The sequence below is a fragment of the Haliotis cracherodii genome, unplaced genomic scaffold (genome assembly GCF_022045235.1).
Source record: "Haliotis cracherodii isolate W230 unplaced genomic scaffold, xgHalCrac1.p SCAF_2, whole genome shotgun sequence".
Taxonomy (NCBI): Eukaryota; Metazoa; Mollusca; class Gastropoda; order Lepetellida; family Haliotidae; genus Haliotis; species Haliotis cracherodii.
This window is the reverse complement of record NW_027266275.1, coordinates 70,159,388-70,182,390: the sequence shown is the minus strand read 5'-3', so window position 1 is coordinate 70,182,390 and position 23,003 is coordinate 70,159,388. Positions and strand designations below refer to the sequence as shown.

The 23,003-nt window shown below is 39.5% G+C and overlaps 1 protein-coding gene across 1 annotated transcript; it reads right to left on the bottom strand.

Moving 5' to 3' along the window:
- Positions 1-969: 969 nt before the first annotated feature.
- On the bottom strand, positions 970-18,470 carry LOC139468328 (fibrinogen-like protein 1). The gene is made up of 5 exons (XM_071250227.1): positions 18,201-18,470; positions 8,364-8,469; positions 7,791-8,006; positions 2,944-3,074; positions 970-1,299 (listed from the first exon to the last, which is right to left on the bottom strand). Exons 1-5 carry the CDS (start codon positions 18,468-18,470, stop codon positions 970-972), a joined length of 1,053 nt encoding a protein of 350 aa, XP_071106328.1.
- Between the last annotated feature and the right edge of the window lie 4,533 nt (positions 18,471-23,003).

Below are 23,003 nucleotides of genomic sequence, written 5' to 3'. Positions count from 1 at the left end.
GCATATCGTGCCATCGTTAATCACTCAAAACATGAGCATATGCAAGTAGATTAAATAAATTATATGATAATATAGAAGAAAAAAAAACAGTTCTTTTTGCAAATAGTTTTATTGCATACAATAAACGTGAAGGCAAACATTATCTGAAATATTGACAAAAATATCTTGATACATATATGTCATTCTGAAGTTGATCATGTTTAATCATAATATGTTTAAGCAACGCCTTAACATATCTGAATCAAATAATACAAACACCACAATCCACTGATACTCGATGTAGTCTACTGTAGCACTTATGTGTTGAACTTAAATGTTCTGCAGTTTTAACGCATAAAACATATTGCTTGCAATGGCGAGATGGGTGTCCATAAATATAAAATATACATTCAAAAATGAAGGACCACTCTATTTATACCTGGACAAGACAATTGGTCAGTGTTCACAACACATCCCACGGATGTTGTAATGGAGTTTGGGCAATGTGTCATTGGAATACGACAACACGTTTGCATGTCATCGTATCCCGATTGCGTGGATCGATGCTCATGATGTCAATCACTGGATTATCTGGTCCAAACTGGATTATTTACCGTCATAAAGCTGGAATATTGCTGAGTGCGGCGTTAAACAACAAACAAACAAACAATGTCAAACAAAGATTTCTCACTTAAAGTTTCTGTACTCAACGGATAACTTGCTTCAACATAAACTTCTCTGACTTTTGAGTCCTGATGATTTAAGAGTGTGGCATGGTGATTTAAGAGTGTGGCATGGTGATTTAAGAGTGTGGCATGGTGATTTCACAGTTGTATGAAGCTGTCCGAAATAAGAAAACGTGTAGCTGACGTCTAACCTTGGTTATTCTGTGGAGTCGGGATAGAATTGGTTCCATGTAACTCAGCTTTACAACTAATAGATCGCGCGGTCAGACTTTACGACTTGCCTGTTCAGGCAATAAGGTTGCAACTAAGTTGCCTTAACGTAGAGTTGGATAGATATGGCGCTGTAACCTAGATGGTGAGGCCATGACATGTGTGTGGGGTCAGACGTCTTGTTCTGGACTGCTGGAGACTGTGGTTGCCCAGTCGGGTTGTAGCCCCCACATGTCGTGAACCACCACCCTGACTGGTGGATGTCCGCGCAGTTGTCACCACTGAGGTCGTTGTCAGTGTCGTAGGTGGAGAATCTTGCTCCTTGAAGTGCCGACAGTCCATCTTCCAGTTTACGATCTTTTCCGCCAACATTAGGTTGAGAAGAGAGAAAGTCAAAACGGTATCCGTCTACTTCACTTGTCACCTGGTACAATATTACAGTAAGATGTCATTGTTTCCTGCGATCTCCACTACAATGCATCTCGATAAGTATCAGAAAGACGAACACATGACTAGTCTATAAATAATTTGATCTAAGGTTTGACTGTGTATTTATTTCGGTTCATTGAGGTAGGAATCGAAAAACCAATGTTCAAACTGTATGAATCCGGGTAGTAGCGGATTCTTACAAAAGTTTGCACATCGGTATTCCGATTACTACCTCAATGAACCGAAAATATACACAGTCAATGCTTATAATTAAATTCCACAACAAAAACATGTTTTATCTGCAATAGTTTAACCAACAACAGTTATATATGTATATCAAAACACATAAAAATGACGAGATTGATAAACATTCCAGGTGTAGGAATACATACTGTGGCGTAACATGAATCGGGTGATTGTTAAATGCATGCACAAAGTTAGTAGCCAATCAACGGAAAGTAAGATCAAAACAATGTTCATAGGACCTGTCAATCAAGACAAGACACAAGAAGCAGTGTAACGGTCAGACTGTCACGAGCCGGAACAAATATGGCGGCTGTTTCAAATGACATGGTCAGTTACCGCCAGATTCAAACATTAGTTCCCTGAGAACAGGAAGACACAGTTGGAAACATGCTAGTTAGAAATGAAACCCGAAGACATGAAAATTGTGGAACCACGGCGAGCGAGCCTGCACGTTTGCTGTTTCATTCCTTCTCGGCCACCGGTCTCAAAGGGTTGTTTGGACAACGAATATGCGTGAATTTCGCTAAATGACCTGTGCATGAGGATACAAGTGAGCAAAAAGGGAATTCCCTCGACTGTAATATTGGGATTCCTCGACATTCCGTAGTAATAAAAGAAGTCCACTTCGGTGGGCGTGGCTTAATTATTTACATTCATTGTGAAATGAATGCAATAACATGTGACCAATTCAGTCAATCAGAAATGCAGAACTTTCAATGAACACAAGGAAATTTTAATTATTACACAATGAATTCAAATTCTCTTCAAATTCAGTTTTTTCTAGTGAAAGGATTACAACAATATTTTTATAATATTTTTGGTGAAATTAGATGCAGGTACTCCGCAAGAACTTATTCGACATGATTATATGTTTACTGTGTCAATAACTGAATGTCTTTAGCTTCCGTGTATGAGTGATATCATGAGCGATATCATGAACGACAAATGACACAGCTGGTCCTTATTCTTTAATGAGAGCCAGACGTTTGATCCGAAATAAAAAACGGGTTTGAATTTATATATCCAATCAATGGTTGTATATGACACAGAAGAAGACCTCATACGTATTTAGGAGGGACGACTTAATTCATTTCCTTTATTGGCAGTTATTCCACATAAATGTTTAAATGAGTCCGCAGTTTTAAATTTGAATTACGTTATGTTACATACAATAACACTTAGTCTATGTCAGTCTAAACGTTAGATTATTGGACAAGCCAATGATATTACATTCATTCATCCCATTCACCCACAAACGTCGTTGTTTGGGTTCATATGGTAGTGCCTTTACCATCCTAGTCCCTTCAAACCAGTCAAAACCTGTCTTCATTAACACAACATCTCCATGACACTTTGTATATTATAAAGCAAGGAGCTTTTAATTTGTACGTACCGTGAAATTCTTGTAGAAACGTTGTCTCCAATGTATCTCTCCCGCCTCGTTGAAGTGTACTATTACAATAAATTGATGAGGCCGGTTTGTTGTAACATAATGCAACATGTTGAGCCCTGTCCAGTGGTTACCTGCAAAACAGAAATACACAGTAACAATAACTAGCTTTTATATAGAACATCTGATCCAAATACTACGTTCTTGGAGAGGTCAGTCGTATGCTCTTTTGAAGAGGATGGTCTTGGGGGTTGACAGAAGCTGCCGACATCACTGGATCTCTTAACATCCACTTGAAGCTCATTTCGGGTCAGAATTGGTTCCAGTCAATCTATTGCTTGTCGTAAGAGTGGTGACCTCGCTCGATAATTGGTCAGTTGCATGTTCTCATGACCAGAGAACGTGGTAGCCTGCTCATAATACCGCTGTGACGTCAATGGTGTCAAGGTCACAGAATATGGCCACAGCTGCTATGGAGACAAGTTTGATTCAGTGACGAGTCACGTTTTATGCTTCCGTGCGGATGGTAGACGTCGTGTTTACAGGGGTCTTGGGGAACGTTTTACACGAAACTCCATACAGGAAGTAGACATATTTGGTTGTGGTAGTGTAATTATGTGAGCAGTTATCACCCGCACTGATAGAGCAGACTTAGTGCAAGTTCTGGGAAATGGCCCATGGATGAGATTCTTCAAGCACATCGGTTATTTTCCAAAAAGACACCGCACGACGTCACAGAAGACTGACAACAGCTATTTCCAGGAATGACAACATCCAGGCCATGCCATGGACCTCCATTTCTCCAGATTTAATCTCAGTCGAACATTAATAGGATGCACTGGATCAACGTCAGCAACAACCACTGAACTTCCGACAGTTGGCACGAGTGAACACTCCTCATGTCACAATTCGGGATCTCATTGCTTCCATGGGAAGACGATACCATACACGATATTGAGAAAAGATTGCCTTCACTTTCTACTGTTCCATGTGTGCCATATGGAACCTGGGTGAATGACACTAACGTGAGCAAAGTTTGAAGAATCGATCATCATCTGTTGACTATTTATATGATATTTATATATATTTTTAATACACATACAACTTATAAATATCTTCATTGTTAAACACAGCAATGAGTTATTTCCAAGTAAAATGTATTTTGACAAGACATGTTACTTTTTATCCCGCCGACATATAATGACGGGGGGAATATAGCCATCAGTATGTCCGTCTGTCCGTCTGTAATCATTGTTAGTCCGGAGCATATGCCCTAAATCGTACAACCTAGCTTCCCAAAACTAGGTGCACTTAACAATCAGGCTCAGTAGAGGTGCCTTTTGCTATTTAGAGATTTTTAGAATTTTATATTTTTGTCGTTTCCATGGAAATATTATGAAGTTAGGAAATTTGAGGGTACTGCTCTTGTCCAGAGCATATTTTCTAAACCGTACAACCTAGCTTCCCAAAACTTGGTACACTTAACAATCAGGCTCAGTAGAGGTGCCTTTTGCTATTTTTAGAATTTTATATTTTTGCCGTTGTCCACAAATAATATGTCGAATATTCTCAAATTACCTGAAGTCTCTGGGATCAAATCCATGGAGAATTATGTGGCATCACATCACGAAAGTCTTATAACAGCAAAAGACTTATTGTGTTTACACTTAAGTTCATTTGTTTTGTTAACAATAATCTTGTCCAAAGTAACGGTGTCTGTCCTGTCACCAGATAACACAAATACAAATAATAGTTGGCCCCTTGGCAAGATCTTTGCACGTCACTTTCTTTCCTGTTCAATCACGACACCGAGTGCTCAAGTAATTTATAGATCTGATGTCATAACTGGTAAGTGTGGTCACATGCTGCATTTTGGATTCCGAAATCGTCAAATTTAATAAGTGTATATGGCTCAAGCCTTCATCAAGTCACCTCAAAACCCAAATTAAGGAACACTTTCCGATGTCCAAAGTTGACTTTAAATAAATCATCTTAGTCAGACCATATCCGTTGGGTTTTCATGGGGCAACCTTGAGGTTTCATAAATCTGATCATAAATCATAAGATGGAACGACAAAACACAGTAATTTAGCGTGGACATTGTTAGCCTGAAATCCGATATTCTTCTCGCTATTGTGGCGAGCCCTCTTTGTGAGAAGCTATTTTGAAACAATACATGGCAGACAAAAAACATGTGTTTACATATGCACATGACTGAGGTCAAAACAGCTGTCTGTTACAACGCAAGCAAGTTGAGGACGGGCATAACCAACGTGACATTTAAGGGCATAACCAACATACGTACGCCATCCATATTGACGTTAACAGTGAGGAGTTGTACATGTGTTCTTCCATGAGTTGAATTGCCATCCCATTCCATTACACTTGCACTCCCAGACTGACGCCGTTGAGTAACGCAAGCGTCGCGAAAAATTCTTCTAGATGCCTGTAGTCCCTTGCAAGACAAACAGAGCTGTCAAGATACAATCTGGACTCATCCGTGAACGGTGTACCGCCCTAGTCTTGTCTTCTTAACCTCAAATACAACCTGGACTCATCCGTGAACGGTATACCGCCCTAGTCTTGTCTTCTTAACCTCAGATACAACCTGGACTCATCCGTGAACGGTATACCGCCCTAGTCTTGTCTTCTTAACCTCAGATACAACCTGGACTCATCCGTGAACAGTATACCGCCCTAGTCTTGTCTTCTGAACCTCAGATACAACCTGGACTCATCCGTGAACGGTATACCGCCCTAGTCTTGTCTTCTGAACCTCAGATACAACCTGGACTCATCCGTGAACGGTATACCGCCCTAGTCTTGTCTTCTTAACCTCAGATACAACCTGGACTCATCCGTGAACGGTATACCGCCCTAGTCTTGTCTTCTGAACCTCAGATGCTGTCTACACCTAGCTAGGCGTGCCTGACGGTAGAGGCAAACTTGGGCGTATCGCTGGACATCGAGTCCGGATAGTGTGTTCCAGCCACCGGCTGCCTGCGGTTCTGCCACGAGTAGATAAAATAAAAAACTCAAGCCAGGAATTGTCCGAGCTGTTGGTTGGTTTGTTGTTTTACGCCGCACTCAGCAATATTCTAGCTATATGATCGCGGTCTGTAATAATAATCGAGTCTGGACCAGACAATCCAGTGATTCACATCATGAGCATCGATACACGCAATTAGGATCGATGACCTGCATCAACCAAGTCAGCGAGTCTGACCACCCGATCCCGTTAGTCGCCTCTTCCGACAAGCATAGTCGCCTTTTACGGCAAGCATGGGTTGCTCTAGACCTATTCTACCCCGGAATCTTCACGGGTAGTCCGAGCTGTTAATATGACCGTTTGGGCATGATTCTGTATATGCACCAACCGAATATGGTGCGGGTGGTCGACCGGTCCGTGGAAAGTCATGAGTGTTACCCGGCTGTAGATAACGTCTCCAAAGGGGATGATAACTAGGAGATAAACATACTGTGTTTTTATTTATTTTTTAAAGCTAGATAGATTTAAACGCCAAATGGAATATGTAACCGATCGCGCAGCGCGAGGTTTCAAAAGTTAAATTAAGCGTTGTTAAAGGTTTAGGTTACCTAGCTCTACATTGAAAACGCAGTATGTTTATTAGCAAATATATTGATTAAAGCGGCATGGGTTGAGTTTTGAGTGTTTTGAGTGGGTTGTCGATTTGAAATACGGAATCACCGACTACAGCCTGTAAACAAAACATGGCGCTGTATATTTTCAACAAGCAGTTTGTTTACACTGTAATACTTCACTCAAACATATGGCAGGAATTGAAAGCATTTAAGTACGGAGACTTGGTAAGCTAACATGAGGTGGGCATCTCTAAAGAAAACTAAGCTCTGTCGATTTCTATCGTGTTTTCTGTACGAAATGTATTGCCACACATCCTCTGACTTTTATAGTAAGTGCAAATTTGCATTTTGTAACCTGTAATTGTAGGTATAAATATTTAAACCGACAATGACTGAAAAAAGTACTATTAGCTTCTGCGGTGATGCGGGCGTAAAACCGCCTGTTTCATGCAGAGGGGGGTTGTTGTGTTTTAACTGCCTCTGATTGATTTGTTTCGGGGCGGTCGGGTAGCCTAGTGGTTAAAGCATTCGCTCGTCACGCCGAAGACCCGACTTCGACTCCCGACATGGGTACAATGTGTGAAGCCCATTTGTGGTGTCCCCCGTCGCAATATTAATGGAATATTGCTAAAAGCGGCGTTAAACCTCACTCACTCAGAATCGTGTAATTTTCACATTCATGGTAGAATGTTGTTTTGATAAACATCAAAATGTCTGGCAAATTCACTTTTCGCCATATACAAATGATTTACAAAAATGCTGAAATATTTAGACAGACGGTCTACCATTGCACGAAAGGGTGTTATGTCTGCTCGTGAATTGTATGTAGAATTTCCCTGAAATGAGGACTTTTCTCCTTCCGCACAACAATCATCCTTCAAGATCAAACGGATTAATCTAACACATAACAGTGTCACTGCTTATAAAACTTTGAAATGTTTCACCCCTCATTCGTGTCTATAAATTATTGTTTGTTTGTTTGTTGTTTAACGCCGCACTAAGCAATAATTCCAGCTATATGACGGCGGTCTGTAAATAATCCAGGCAATTGGGATCCATGACATGCATCAACCAAGTCAATGAGAATGACCACCCGATCCCGTTAGTCACCTCTTACGACAAGCATAGTCACCTTTTATGGCAAGCATGAGTTACAAATAAGATACAAATTGAAGGTGCTTCGAGGATGTTTTTGTTCAACAAAGTACAAAGCAGAAGGGTAATTTAAAGGATTGTGTTACACTTACCATTTCTCAGATAATCTCCAAAGCCATGTTTGTACTCTGCCCACGGTCTCGAGAAGTTAACGGACGGAAATTCAAACCTTTGATTCATCTGGAATGTTTTGCCACCATGAACCATTCTACAAAATACCTTGAAGTGAACGGGAGAGTTGAAAGGTTGAATGTAATATGCTTCTTTCGTGCCTTTGTAGTGGTCAGTTTTCCATCCTTCGGTGCAATCTGTGGCACAAAACAGCACATTTTAACAAAGCAGGACTCTCTCCTGGTTAAAATAGGTCCCCAGCAACCTATGCTGGTCTTAAGAGACGATCGGATGGACAGGCTCGGTGGGTTGGTAATTGCATGCCATTGTACTACACCAGTGAGTGCAGCGTCAAACAAACCAACACAAACATCGTGATATTATTGCATTATCAAGTTCATCTGCTTTGGATTCCATTATTAATTTTCAGCTGAATAATTTCTGAGTGCGGCGAAAAGCAAAAATAATCTCAGTAAATACTATTTGGTAATATTGTGTGTCTTCTTCACATAAGTAAATGTGATGAATGTTATTCCAGTGGCATCAGATATTACCTTGCATGAGCCTTGCACACCAGCTACCAATGTAACCGTCATAGCATCTGCAGCCGTAGGTAGAGTTTATGAAGATGCCGTGGAAGTGGCACCTTGAATCAAATTCCTGAGAAAGCACATATAATTACCTAAACATATGAATTAAAAATCTTAAGCTCAACTATACATGTATATGGCGATAATTGTGAGTGGGTTCATCCTCATCCTTATCTGTTAAATATAAGCAACAAAACTCTATTGATGTTCATAAGAAATCTCTGCTAAAGCAGAACCGATTGTACGATTCCAACTATGTCATGATCACGTGCTTATGAATCACTATCAAACAGTGATGATACGAACAGGTGTTCGCGAAAAGGTGAGCGTATCCTGCCTCACCGATGGCAATCTTCACAAACAAATGCAAAAAAGTCAAGTCCTAATAAAACACGGGAACATATGGTAAAAGTCAAAAAGGGAATTGCATCAGGGATTATTTTTGTCACTGATGCGACAAATTTGGAAATATTCTCCTCATGTCTGCCATAATACTTTTTGAAAGCTTTACTTAGGCCTGTAACGTTGTAACCTAAATCAAACAACTGTCGTATGAAGCTCTTTGAAATCTTTGAAGTTGTGAAATGTAGACACTAAAGTCTGGAGCTGCTGGAATATTGCTCGACACGAAGGGAAAGTTTAAATCATACCTCTTGTCATGGATTTGTTACAAGGTGAAGATCCTCCGTTCTGTATCCCCTGTGATGAAAGAATCACAGTCAAGCATGTCCTGCTTGACTGTATTGATATTGCCATCACAAGGGATACTTATTTCAATGTTTCATCTGTTAAGGATCTTTTTAATATCAGTTCTCATTTAGTCATTGTTTTTTTTTAAAAACATTGAATTGTACCACAAGTTTTGACTATAATGTTGTTTATATAATATACATTTTTTATAATTGGTAGAATAAATGTAATAACTGAGATTGTTAGTGGCTGTATCCTCGAAGGGGTTAAAGTAGTGTAAAATTATTGTCCCCCTGAGAGGGTATGTAAGACCACGTCTGTCAAAGTATGTTTAATTATACCACGCTTTTAATCGTAGCATATGTGTTATTTTAATGTTTGCTAAATCTGTCAATAATCGCCAACAGCTGAAGGGATGATGTAAATCCGGCTGGGGTGCATGCAGGTAGCCAAAGTACTGTAAGTCCCCATGGATCCCAGCATGGTGATCTACCTTCAACTGCTGGCGATCTATAGCCCATATTTATATTGTACCGTTACTTATAGTGATATCTTTTTATGGTTTCATGCTAGTTTTAAAATAAAAAATCTGTGATACTCTAGTAATTTTACTGTCCTTCGATGACAGGTTTATATTTTATTTACATATATGTATTAAAAATGTCTAACTTCCCGTCACGATATGGCTGAAATACTACCGATGTGACGTTAAATATTAACTCACTCACTCTTGTCATGGAGTCTCGAGAGTTTTTCATCACCCTGATCCCTTTATGCAAATATCTAAAATTGAAACCTACGAGGTGGTCTCACAGGCCTCCTTTGTTTCTGGTTCAGGTGGGTAAATCAATAGAATGGAATTGGCTATTTGATAGTTAATGACCGATATCAAATCATCAATACCCCTGAAACTTATGTCAAACTTCTCTGGCAAATTACTTTCTTTTGACTTTGCCAATCCTAGCAAAAACTCCGCATGTAATGCATAAAGAGACAGATCAGCGAGTGAGTGAGTGAGTTGGGTTTAACACCGCTTTTAACAGTATTCCAGTTATATCAAGGCGTGTCAGCTTAATGTGGGAGGAAAGCCCGGAGTGGTGCAGGTCTCAGACGTTCACCACTTCGGTGAAACCCACGAGCACGGGTATGGTGCTGACAAACCTAGAAACATAATCGGGGCGAAACGGGATTCGAACCCACAATCATAGGTTTCTGGCGTGCCCAAGGGACGCAACTCTGAACAGCGAATCGCGGCTCCTTAGACGACTGTGCCACCCGTGCCCCTTATTGGGCATTTAGTGTATAGTGTGATAGATTATGGTTTAGAATCGAGTGACATGTTCCCCGATGATGATGAATGTCTCTGTAAAAAACATGAACAGTGCCATTATTTAACTGCGTTCAGCAAAAACTAAAGATAACTTATACCTTATTAAGTATAAAAAAAAGTTTGAAATGAATGCAGCTGATCATGACTGTGTGGAATCAAGAAGAACCAGTTTGCACAATGTGAAAGGCACTTGGTAACCTAGAAAATGCAGCAGCGGTAGACTCTAAACATTTCTTGGACATCATAAAGCGTGTGTCTAGACGACCACAACGACCCAACCCTATTGGCATACAAGACTTAGGGGACTATTTCTCGTCGCTGAATTCTGAACCAATAAGTATTCAGGATAATCTTGGTGAGGTGGAGGATATAGTGACATCATTGACATTTTAAGGTTATCTGCAAGACCTGTCAATTGAATCCCCAATCACCAGATCAGAACATTTTGAAAGCATCGGTGCCAAGAAACATAATATATCATCTGGCCTTGACGACATCTATGGAAGCCATCGTTCAAACATTTTTTGAATGCTAAAAAGGGTAAAATGCCAATTCCATGTACAGTAATGTAAAGGCTTGTGTTCTTTCAAACAACAGAGTATCTGGTATACTTGTTGCTTCATGGGTGTGAGGCAAGAGTGTTTCCTTTGTCCCTTTTTGTTTCAGATTTTTTTATAAACGAATTGGTTACTGAAATGGAACAAAATTGTCGTTTTGGTGTTAAATTACATCCGGAATTTATTTATATTTTTTTCGACTTCTATTTGACCTTATTGTGTTTAGCAATGCTGTCAACACCATACAAATGAAGTTGAATATCTTGCATGAGGACTGTTGTAAATGGGAAATGCCAGTCAATCTATCGAAAACAAAAATAGTTGATTTTCAAAAATAGGGCAGGTTTATCACGTTATGAAAGAAATGGTATTATGATGGAAATACGTATGAAGAAGGTACTGGATAAGTTATCTTGGCTTGTATTTTAGCAATAGATTACTGAGGTCGAATGCTTAAATAATATTCCATTTCAGGCAAGAAAGGTGTTCATGGTCCTGTTAATTAGTATACATTCCTTGAAACCATACCCGCCTCACTTTTACTTCAAATGTTTTGAGACCCGTGAATATTCCGGGGTAGAATAGGTCTTCAACAACAAAAGTTACAATATGTTGCGGTTGTACGATGAACCAAGGCCACGTAAATTGGGTAACGAACCTTAAAACTATTATTTTTAGATTAGGATTTGGTGATTTCTGGTACTTTCAAACATGTGGTAATAAAACCGTATTTTCAAATATGTTACGTCAGCGGTTAAAACTATTTTTCCAGGTTTGGCAGGTTTGATCTATGCGAAAGCCCTCAAATGGCTTAATATGCACAGTTTAAAACATCCATTTCATGTGAGAACTATTTGAGTAGTATAACTGTAAAAACATTTCAGGACCACGTTGACTAGTTTTCGTCTCAGTTCTCACAATTTAGAAATTGAACGTGGACGACATTTCAATATTCCTCTTGAATTTAGGAAAATGTAAAGTTTGTAAGCTAAACCATATCGGATATGATTATCACATTTTGTTAATTTTTCTATGTTGTAGCCATCTAAGGCAAATTTATATCTTTCTAAATATTCTGAAGTTTAATACACTACTGTCATCGCAAGACCCTATTATCAGTATGAATACAGAAAAGTACTGGTTTTACGCCAATTCTGTACGAACACAAATACTCCAACTTTGATGATATGCAATTATGTTAAAACGGCTTTTTAAAAAAAATGCTTATGTGTTGTATTTTATACTGTTTGCACCTAAATTGTATTTCGTTTGTACATAAAGGCCCGTGGCCTACAAGTACTGAATAGGGGCGGTCGGGTAGCCTAGTGGTTAAAGCGTTCGCTCGTCACGCCGAAGACCCGGGTTCGATTCCCGGCATGGTACAATGTGTGAAGCCTATTTCTGGTGTCCCCCGCCGTGATATTGCTGGAATATTGCTAAAAGCGGCGTAAAACCAAATCACTCACTCACAAGTACTGAATAAAGTAAAGACTAATTATTCTTAATAGAACATATTCTTTCTTTAACTGTGCGCGTTTTCTCGGGAACAACAAAAAGTAGAGCCATGGAACTTGTGTAGGTGCACTGCACCTTTCATATTCCAACAACCTTTTACTCTCAACAACGACAATCTGGTCGTTATTTACAGGTTTTCTCTATGGGTCATAACTGACGGTTTTGTTAAATCTTGGTACAGAGGTTTATCTTGGGACTCTATACAATATGTCTTTATTTACGTTAAAAGGGATATTTAGATATATTTTTGCACACTAAGTATATTTTATTACAATACCAGCGTAATGGAGTCCTATGATTGGTCGCAATTTAGATAGTTAACCCACTTTAAAACTATTTTACCATACAATTAAGTGGTATTTATGAAACTAGGTGTGGATGATTAGCACAATATACAGTAATATAACCACATTCAGAAATCCAAGATGGTCTCCCAGTCGCCATTTTGTAACATACAGGTTTCAAACATCTAAATGAGTAAATATCTATTTGTATTCCCTTGCCACGAAGTTAGGGGGTATAAAGTAATCGGCGTGTCAGCCCGTCTGTCGGTCTGTTCGCAGAAAATAACTTTGCGAACAATTCCTTCCAAACTAATTGACTGATTTCAATTAATATTTGTACACGTGGCCACCTCAACATTTTGTTGGGCACATTGCAATTGTATTTTTCCTCTGGGCGGAGTTATTGCCTTTTATTACTTCGTCATTTCAATTTGTCTGGGCAACTTCTAAACTACTACATTAATTTCTTTCAGATATGTACGTAGGTGTAGCTACGGACACTGTACGATATGTCTTCCTTAAAGGGGAAGTGTACACGCAAAAATCACTTTCTTTCTTTTTCTAAACAAAAAGCAATTTTAGAATTAGTTAGTATCTGTGTTTGAAAATATACACTCATTTTTTTTCACAGTGAAAGTAGGAAGCTCACAATAGTACGAAAGTGATATGCCGTTATGAGGCCTTCGTTTTACGAGCAAAATAGGCCTGAGTTATCCCCCTTAGATTATGACGTAATTGGTGCCAATTCAACTGGGTCCCTGTCTATTCTCAACGCAAAAGATATCAAGGACCAGTTTGCGGTAAAACAACATGGTCTACGACACACTCCGGCGCAGTGGTGACTCAGCATAACACAATTCTGGCTGGCATCTGAGATGCTAGAATCACAAAACTGTACCTACACCACGTGAAGCGGCTCTAACAAAGCATGATGACGTCATAATGTTTATCAATTGGCACCAATGACGTCATATTGCAAGGGGCATAAGCCATGGTGTTTTTGTTATGGAAATAGAACACTTGGTAAATGTGAAAAATATAAATCGTTTTAGTGCAAAAAATATGTTAATTAAATATGATATTTTCATATTTTTGTCTATGACACTTCTATGTTAACACTTTTAATGTGGAAAAAGTACAAGAAAAAATGGTTCATTTCCGTGTGAACTTGCCCTTTAATTCCCCATAGGACAGTTCTAGTTAGCTTAATTTTTATCCATTCATGCAAGATGTCCAAAAGGCTTATGTGACGTATTGCCATCTGTCTCTGTACGGCGTGCAACATCCGTCATCACCCAATACGATTTATTCATAAAATATGTCGAAAGATAGCTCACCCTTTATAAGCTCACCTGGTACGAAGTTCTGAGGTGTGCTTATGTCAGCTCCCCCAGAAAATCGAATGGTCGGTTCCTAACTGACATAAAATACTCTACAGGCCGTATGTCTTATGTTCTTTTTCGCTATTTTCATTCAACAATGGTCTTACCACAAGATATGCTAAACTGCTATAGAAAAGGTATAGACTTCTTATCCGACAAATATAAATTTTAAGTGGCTATACTTGACTCGGCGCGGTACTTGGGAAAGCTACGGGTTTTTTTTAACCAAACATCAGTGCATTTTGTTTTACCGAGACACACCTAGATGACAGTATTAAAAATGAAGACTTGAGCTGGGAAAACTTTTACGAACCGGTACGAAAAGACAGAAATATGTTCGGTGGTGGTGTTATGATATATGTAAATAAGCTGTTATCTTTTAAAAGAAGACACGAATTAGAAAACATGCAAGACGAATCGATATGGATTCAAATATGCTTACCTCAAAGCTCAATTTTATTGTGCTCTGTCTACAGACCTGAACATAATTCAGTGAACTTTTGGACTCGCTTAGATGATAGCATTGAAAATGCCCTGGATATTTCGTGCAAGATTACTATTGTTGGTGACATAAATGAAAACATGTTATTGTCTAGGAGCTTAAACGTAAATGAATTAATAAATAGGAAAAATCTACAAAATATCATAACCGAGCCTACCAGAATTACGAACCATACCAGTAGTTTATTGGATCCTATTATTATCAGTGAAGATATAAAAGTCATCGACAGTGGTGTAATTGATTTTGATAGTAAAATTAGCGACCATAGGGGAACTTACATTGAAATAGACACTGGTTTGCGAACAAAATTAGCATATAAAAGAGAAATTTCATGTTTCAAAAACGGTGACTATGATAAGCTCAATTCGCTCATTGAAAATACTTGCTGGAATGAATTATTTAGTCAAAATTCAAATGTTGATGAAGCATGTAATCTGTTCTATAAATACTTGAATAAATATGTTAAAATATGCATTCCAACCAAAGTAGTAACCATTCGTCCAAATGACAAACCTTGGTATGACTTCAGTTTAAGACGAGAATCCAGGAAAAGAGATAGATTAAAAAAGAAGGCTAGAAAAAGTAAAAAGGAAAAAGACATTCGGGCCTATAAAAATCAGAGGAACAAAGTAAATAACATGAAATGTCACGCTAAAGAACATTTTTACTCAAACCTCGATGAATTGCTATCAGAATTGCATGCAGAAAACAAACCCTCTTACTGGAAAGTTTTACGTTATGTTGTGAAGAACTCTGGCTCAGCTAACAACATAGCCGCTCTTAAAATGTATGATACGGACGAACACCCGACAATTTTTACTGATATTGAAAAGGCAGAGAAACTGAATAAATATTTTCAATCTATATCTGATGTCCACGATACAAGAACAACTATGCCCGACTTCACATTTCGTACAGAGACAGAGATAAACAACATAATCATATCTAAAAAGGAAATTGAAGACATAATACAATGTTTGCCTCTTAATAAAGCCTCCGGACCGGATAAAATTTGTCATAAATTATTAAAGAAAACTGTATATTCTATAAGCGAAGCATTGTGTTTACTGTTCAATATGTCACTACAATCAAGTATATTTCCATCAGTGTGGAAAAAAGCAAACGTTATGCCATTATTTAAGAAAGGTGATCACACTATCGTTTCTAATTATAGACCGATATCACTCATTAGTTGTTTAGGAAAATTGTTTGAGAGAGTAGTGTTCAAACATTTATATAATTATTTTCATGAGAACAAATTGTTGTATAAGTACCAATCTGGGTTTCAGGCTGGTCACTCAACTGTCCATCAACTAATAGAACTTTACCACCAAATTTGTACAGCGTTAGATAACAAAGAAAACTATTGTATTGTATTCTGTGATGTATCAAAAGCCTTTGATCGTGTATGGCACAGTGGGCTTGTGTATAAATTAGAGAGGTATGGTATAAAAGGCCAATTGTTAAAATGGATCACCAGTTACATAAGTAATCGTAGCCAAAGCGTATTTGTGAATGGGGAAATATCCAAACCAAGATACATGAAGGCTGGTGTGCCACAGGGGTCCGTGCTTGGTCCTTTACTCTTTATTGTTTATGTTAATGACATTGCTGATAAATTAGACTGTATGACAAGACTGTTTGCCGACGATACATCGATTGGCATGTCATCCAATGATAACAGTGTACTGGAACGTTCCTTAAGCACAAATTTAGCAATCTTAAGTGAATGGGCGAAACTTTGGCTCATAACTTACAATCCCGATAAGACCAAATCGGTTCTATTCTCTCGCAAAGACAACAACGGAGGTCTAAAACTATATTTCAACGGAAAAGAAATCAGCTCTGCAAACAGTCATAAGCACTTGGGTGTTATACTTGAAGCCAGTGGCAAATGGTCTTGTCATATAGATACCATAATTAAAACAACTTCCAAGATGATTTACTCAATGAGAAAACTCAAACATCTACTTCACAGAAATACTATTAACAATATATATAAAATGTTCATAAGACCACACTTTGAATATGCATGTGAGGTTTGGGATGGTTGCACCGAAGGACAAAGTGAGAAATTAGAACAATTACAATTAGAAGCTGCACGCATTGTAACTGGTCTACCTAAATATGCCCCCCGGCATTCATTATATTACGAAACCGGTTGGGAACCCTTAGTTGAGCGTAGAAAGAAACGTAAACTTTGTCTTTTCTTCAAAATTAATCATAACATGGCCCCTTCCTATCTAACAGATATTCTACCCAAAACGGTTGCAGCAAAAAACTCATACAGTCTCAGAAACTCTGAAAACATCAGTGTTCCTGTCACAAGACTAAGACATTCGTGTGAATCCTTTTACCCATCGTCTATCCGATTGTGGAACTCTATTCCGTTATCAGATCGAAATTCTACGATTTCTTGTTTTAAAAATTCGCTACAAAAGCACCACCCCACGTCACCTGCGTACTTCGCTTATGGAAAAAGAAAATATAATATCTTACACACAAAACTGAGATACATGTGCAGTCAATTGAATTATGATTTATATAGAATTGGTATAAAAGATCACCCGAACTGTACATGTTCGAATACATGTGAAAATGCATATCATTATCTCATGGAATGTCCATTCTTTAGTCATCAGCGTGAAATTATGTTAAACAGCCTTAAACATATTGTTCATAACATACCTATTGATGTACACTTACTGTTACACGGCAATGCAGATCACGTTGTTACAGAAAATGAAGCTATATTTAAGGCAGTACAACATTATATATGTACAACTAAAAGATTTGTGTAAAGAACTGTTCATTCAACAATGTCTGTCTGTCTGTCTGTCTGTCTGTCTCTCTCTCTCTCTCTCTCTCTCTCTCTCTCTCTCTCTCTCTCTCTCATCTATAGTGTTTTATGTTTTATGCATATATATTGAATTTGAAATTGTGAATATTTTGTAAATACCAGGGAGAGGGCATTCTAAGTTGGAAGAACTTGTCCCCCAATCCCGTTCACTCCTTGTGAATAAATATGTTTAAATCATCAGTGCATTGCAATTCCTGTCGTTTGTAATAGCATATTGGGAAAAGCTACGGGTTTTTTTAACCAAACATCAGTGCATTGCAATTCCTGTCGTTTGTAATAGCATATGATTCTGGTGTATGCTGAACTGTCATATCCGTAATACTGCAACACAGGTCCATTTTTTTTTGCCTAAAACTCTGTTAATGGACCATTCTAACAACCCACTATCATCTACAACTTGGTCTGATCTGCTTGGGCTGAGTCCTCCTTTCCGTCGTAACGGTATTTGGATAGTAACGGGGTTACCTTGCAGAGTATCGAAAAATTAAATGTCCAGGAATATCGCCCTAGAAATGGGCTTCACACATTGTACCCAAGCCAAGAATAAGCCGGGGATTCTACGTGACGAACGAATGCTTTCACTCCAAAGCTACATCTATCCCACCGGTCAAGTTCACTAACACTAGTTTTCAATTTCATGTAATTTCAAAGTTTGCTTAAACTTTCGAATACTATACTCACATTGAAATGCTTGAACTGACTGGAACAGCCATAATCCAACCTTATCCTTTTTGTGCTGAGGTAACATGTGCTACCGTTTCCCTCTCGGACGCTGAAGGCCCTACACCTGTCGTCCTGGCCACAGAGAACTCCGCACTCGATGGAACTGAGACCCTTTGCTGTGGAGTAGGTGTCTGGTGCTTGAGGAGGATCTAAGCAGGACTCAGTCTTGGTGAACATGGTATTGCACAAAAAACCAGGTACCATCATTAGTGCGAGAACAACCCTCATCGTTAATACCTCAATGTCACACGGAGCAGTGGTTTGATCAAGTAGTCGTGTATTGTGGGTCTTGGGAACGAACTACATATACTTTTATGGTCGAATTCCAAGCAGGACCGACCCTAATATATTCAGGGGGTGGGTTTATGTTGGGGGTTTAAGAAATTTGGTCTGCCAGAAATTTAACTGGAAAATTTTCTCAGGTTACCACCAAAGCTTAAATTGTCCTTTGGCACCTCCTCCTTCATCGAAAGTCATTGGGTGGTTTGATGCAGTGGCTAAGAGATTACCTCAATTCTAACAACATTCCTGGCAACCCCCCTCCCCCTTCCCAAGGAACATTAAATGGTTTGGCCCTAACCGAATGAAGGTTTAGGACCACCTAAAGATATAAAAATGCCATGTTTATGTAAGTGTTTAGAAGTCCTTATAAGAGGCTGTTGCCATGACGACAGACAAAAGAGTTATGTTTACCATGACACACAAATATCTAAATCCATAAACAACGTTAATGAGGGTATCATTTCGGTATAAAGCACACATGTAATATTGATGTACTGCGGAATTAGTGGAAGTTACCCCCTGAAAGCTTCCTTTTCATACATGTAAGCTCTACAAAATCGTCTTTGAAAAAGTAAAATGTCAACGACAATGACTCAACAATCTCGATTATCTGCCGATACAGATTTCATTTGGCCGTGGCAGACAGATGATATACGATATAAGATAAACCAATTGACGTTTGTGGATCTATTAACGCTAGACAATAACAACCAAGCTAAAGCAATAAGGCTTTAAGGGTTGGACTGACCCAACATGAGTACGTCTGGCGAGTAAGCAGCACTGATAGCGATGCAGAGCGACCCGATCTATATACACATTGGGTACTAGGCATCAGTTCAAACGTTCGATGTCGGATAATACTTAATTCCTCAAGTTTTGAGACATACCACATCCCACACCACCACCAGATCAAAAAACGTAATTCTGAAAATGTTTCATTCCTGAGTTGTGGGGCCTCTTTTCGGAGGACCTGGATTTTTTTCAAACAATATCCCACCTTGTACTTAGACCGGATGTATGTAATGGCAACTCCTAATAGAATATATATGAATGAAAAAAGGATCTGTGAAAAATAATTAGAGTTTTTGCTTAGTTTAGTTGCTATATCAACATTAAAAATCAGATAAGTTGATTTTGTCGTATGGTAACCTTATAGGGTCATCAAGCCAACTGTACCCAAACCCACCCCGCCCCAACCCGCTCCTAAACCTAAGGTGAAGTGAGGTGAAATGGGGTTTAACGTCGCGTCCAACATTATTGCGCTTATATAGCGACGTGCATGTACGTGTGTGTGTTTGTGTGGCTGCTTGTACTAGACATGACTGATGCCGATTTATAGTGCTAGCTCACTGAGATACCATGCCGCAGTTTAACATGAATACCCCACTCAGACACAGTATACTGACTCCGAGTTGACCAGTCCTTGTTTTAGCCTCTTACTGCCGAGCGCCAGACAGGGTAACAACAAGTTCCATCTTTTAACGTCTTTTGGTATGACGCGGCCGGGGATCGAACCCCGGACCTTCCGCTCTCCGGGCGGACGCTCTACCACTAGACCACGGAGGCGGTCTCCTAAAACCTAAGGAATTACGAGGGGCGACAAAACGCAGGCGACGATGTAGGTAACCCCTGCTCGGTTAGCCGTCCACCCAGCCAAGGCTATAGAGTGTGAGATTTTTTACACTTTAATCCAATACCGCGAATCAGCCTATAAACTAAAATAATTCATGTCATAAAGGTGCAGCATTAGCACTTTAGAAAGATGTTGTACATACAAGTTTTGTTTGTTTATTTGTTTGTTGTTTAACGCCGCACTCGGCAATATTCCAGCTATATGACAGCGGTCTGTAAATAATCGAGTCTGGACCAGACAATCCAAAGATTAACATCATGAACATCGATCCACGCAATTGGGATCGATGACATGCATCAACCAAGTCAGCGAGCCTGACCACCCGATCCCGTTAGTCGCCTTTCACGACAAGCATAATCGCCTTTTACATCAAGCAAGGATTGCTGAAGACCTATTCTACCCCGGATCTTCACGGGTCGGTCCCTTTATATGAACACTGTCAAAGGGTGATAAGGACAAAATAGTGATGAAAATTATATGAATGGATCACTGAAACTCAGTGATGACCCCACTTAAAATCGAACCCGTGAAGATCCGGGGTAGAATAGATCTTCAGCAACGCATGCTTGCCGTAAAAAGCGACTATGCTTGTCGTAAGAGGCGACTAACGGGATCGAGGTGGTCAGGCTCGCTGACTTGGTTGATGCATGACATCAATCCCAATTGCGTGGATCGATGTTCATGATGTCAACAACTGGATTGTCTGGTCCAGACTCGATTATTACGAGTTTGTTCCCTTCTAAGCCTCTCCTATGGACCAATCAGATTCCACCTCTCGTATCTCTTGCATTTTCTTCAAACAAAATGGCGACGCCCAGTCAAGACGATCTGATCGATAGTCAAGATCTATATTGTGATAAAGCAGGTCTTACATCGCGAAGTGCATCAAATCACGTGAGCACCTTGTTTAAAAACATGAAATGATTCGGAAAATATCTGTTGACAACGAGTTGGGTGTACCAATGTTTTGCAAATCCTGCATTCGACCGAAATCTGCACGACAGATTACGATTTCGTTGTGCGCTTTTGATTGAACTATGCATAGACTCGTTAATCTAGCCAAAATGTAACTCCATAATACCAGCCTAGTTCGACAAGGGGGGAAACTGGACTATTATAGTCAGTTAACTCTCTTGCCTCGGGAAGATGGCTTTAAACCTTCCCTGAACTAGAATGTGCCACATATTTAAGCCCAGTTCAACTTAGCGGCTGGCTCAAACGCGAAAAAGATCTAGCTACTTCTGATTCATCAAAATAGGGTCCGATCTATAGCAAGCACTGATCCGGAAACCAGACGCACTATTCTCATGGTCTCAATTGCCCGTAGCATTTCTTACGTCTAGTTCCTAGAGTCCAAACTCGTGCTCGATACGCAGCTTTATAAACTCCCTTTTTTCTCTTGACCTGTGAAGATCCGGGTTAGAATTGGTCATCAGCAACCAATGCTTGCCGTAAAAGGCGACTAACGGGATGGATGCTCAGGCTCGCTGACGTGGTTGATGCATGTCATCGATCCCAATTGCGTGGATCGATGATCAAGATGTCAATCACTGGATTGTCTGGTCTAGACTCGATTATTGACAGACCGCCGTCGTATAGCTGGAATATTGCTTAGTGCAGCGTTAAACAAAAAAAAATCAATTAATCCTTTTCTTTGTTAAATTCCTTGGTTTGTTTACGTCTGCCATGATGAGTAATTAACAATATCCAAAGTAACACTCTCAATGGGAGTTGACACTGAATTCGAAATGACGGGAACTTTGGTAACAAATGTACAATAACATCCCGGATGAGCCCCCAATTGTTCCTCTTGTCACGGTAATCCCTGACGATTACACCCCCTGTGCTGGAGTAACGCCTCACTCACAGAGGAGCCGACTCGTAATTGTCAAAAGTTTCCAGCGATCGTGAATTCGCACACGTGACAGTAAAGAAAATGAATAAGTAGAAAGACTGAATGTATTAAGGCGCATTGACAAAGACAAACCACACTGAACTTTAAATATTTATTACCACTTGACAATAATAACCCAGCTAAAGCGTTAAGGCTATATGTTAGCAATCACAGGTTGAACACGCACAGCGTGTAGTAGTCTAACAGGCAATATACACTGGTAAGCAGCACTGAATATTTAACGAGTCAGTCCGAAAATACAGCTGACCAGTTTAGTGAGGTAGGTCCAAATAGATTAAAGGACATCGGATCAAACCAAATGTTCCCTAACCAGCTTCTCTCTACACAGCTGGGCAACGGCAGGGCCCTCTTGCACAAAGCGATCTTATCGTTAAGATGATCGTAACTCCCATACTTTAACAGAGTCGTAGCGCTAAGATCGCTTTGTGCAAGTGGGCCCTGGTTTTTTAACTTCTGTCAGGGCGCTGACGCGACAGTAGAAACTGGGTTCCAGCTTGGAAGAATCTCCCGTAATGTTTAGTTTATAATCCCAAAGAGACGACCAAGGCCACTTATAGTGTGATTTATAACTTTAATCCGATAATACGGATTAGCGTTCCCACAAACATCGGTCATGAGAAGTGTAGTGTTTGCACTTTATGAAGATGTATTTTGATACAATAAAGGCCCAACTAGTTATTTAGTTGCCGCAAGAAAGGTTACTACATCGTATCCCAATTGCGTGGATCGATGTTCATGGTGTCACTCACTGGATTGTCTGGTCAAGACGCGATTATTTACAGACTGCCGTCATATAGCTAATCAATATGGCAATGGCACTAGAGGGTAGGAATTCTGTAATAACGAAATACTCGTACATTCATGAATACTGTAATTGAATTCGAACCCAGGCTGTTCAGTTCCTGGTACAGATAAGGGACGTAACTCTGCA

Coding starts and splice junctions, on each gene's coding strand:
- LOC139468328 (XM_071250227.1), bottom strand. CDS start 18,470: ATGAGGGTTGTTCTCGCACTAATGATGGTACCTGGTTTTTTGTGCAAT. Junction 8,470..18,200: donor GTCAGTTCAAGCATTTCAAT/GTGAGTATAGTA, acceptor GTGCTTTCTCAG/GAATTTGATTCAAGGTGCCA. Junction 8,007..8,363: donor GTGTGCAAGGCTCATGCAAG/GTAATATCTGAT, acceptor TTTGTGCCACAG/ATTGCACCGAAGGATGGAAA.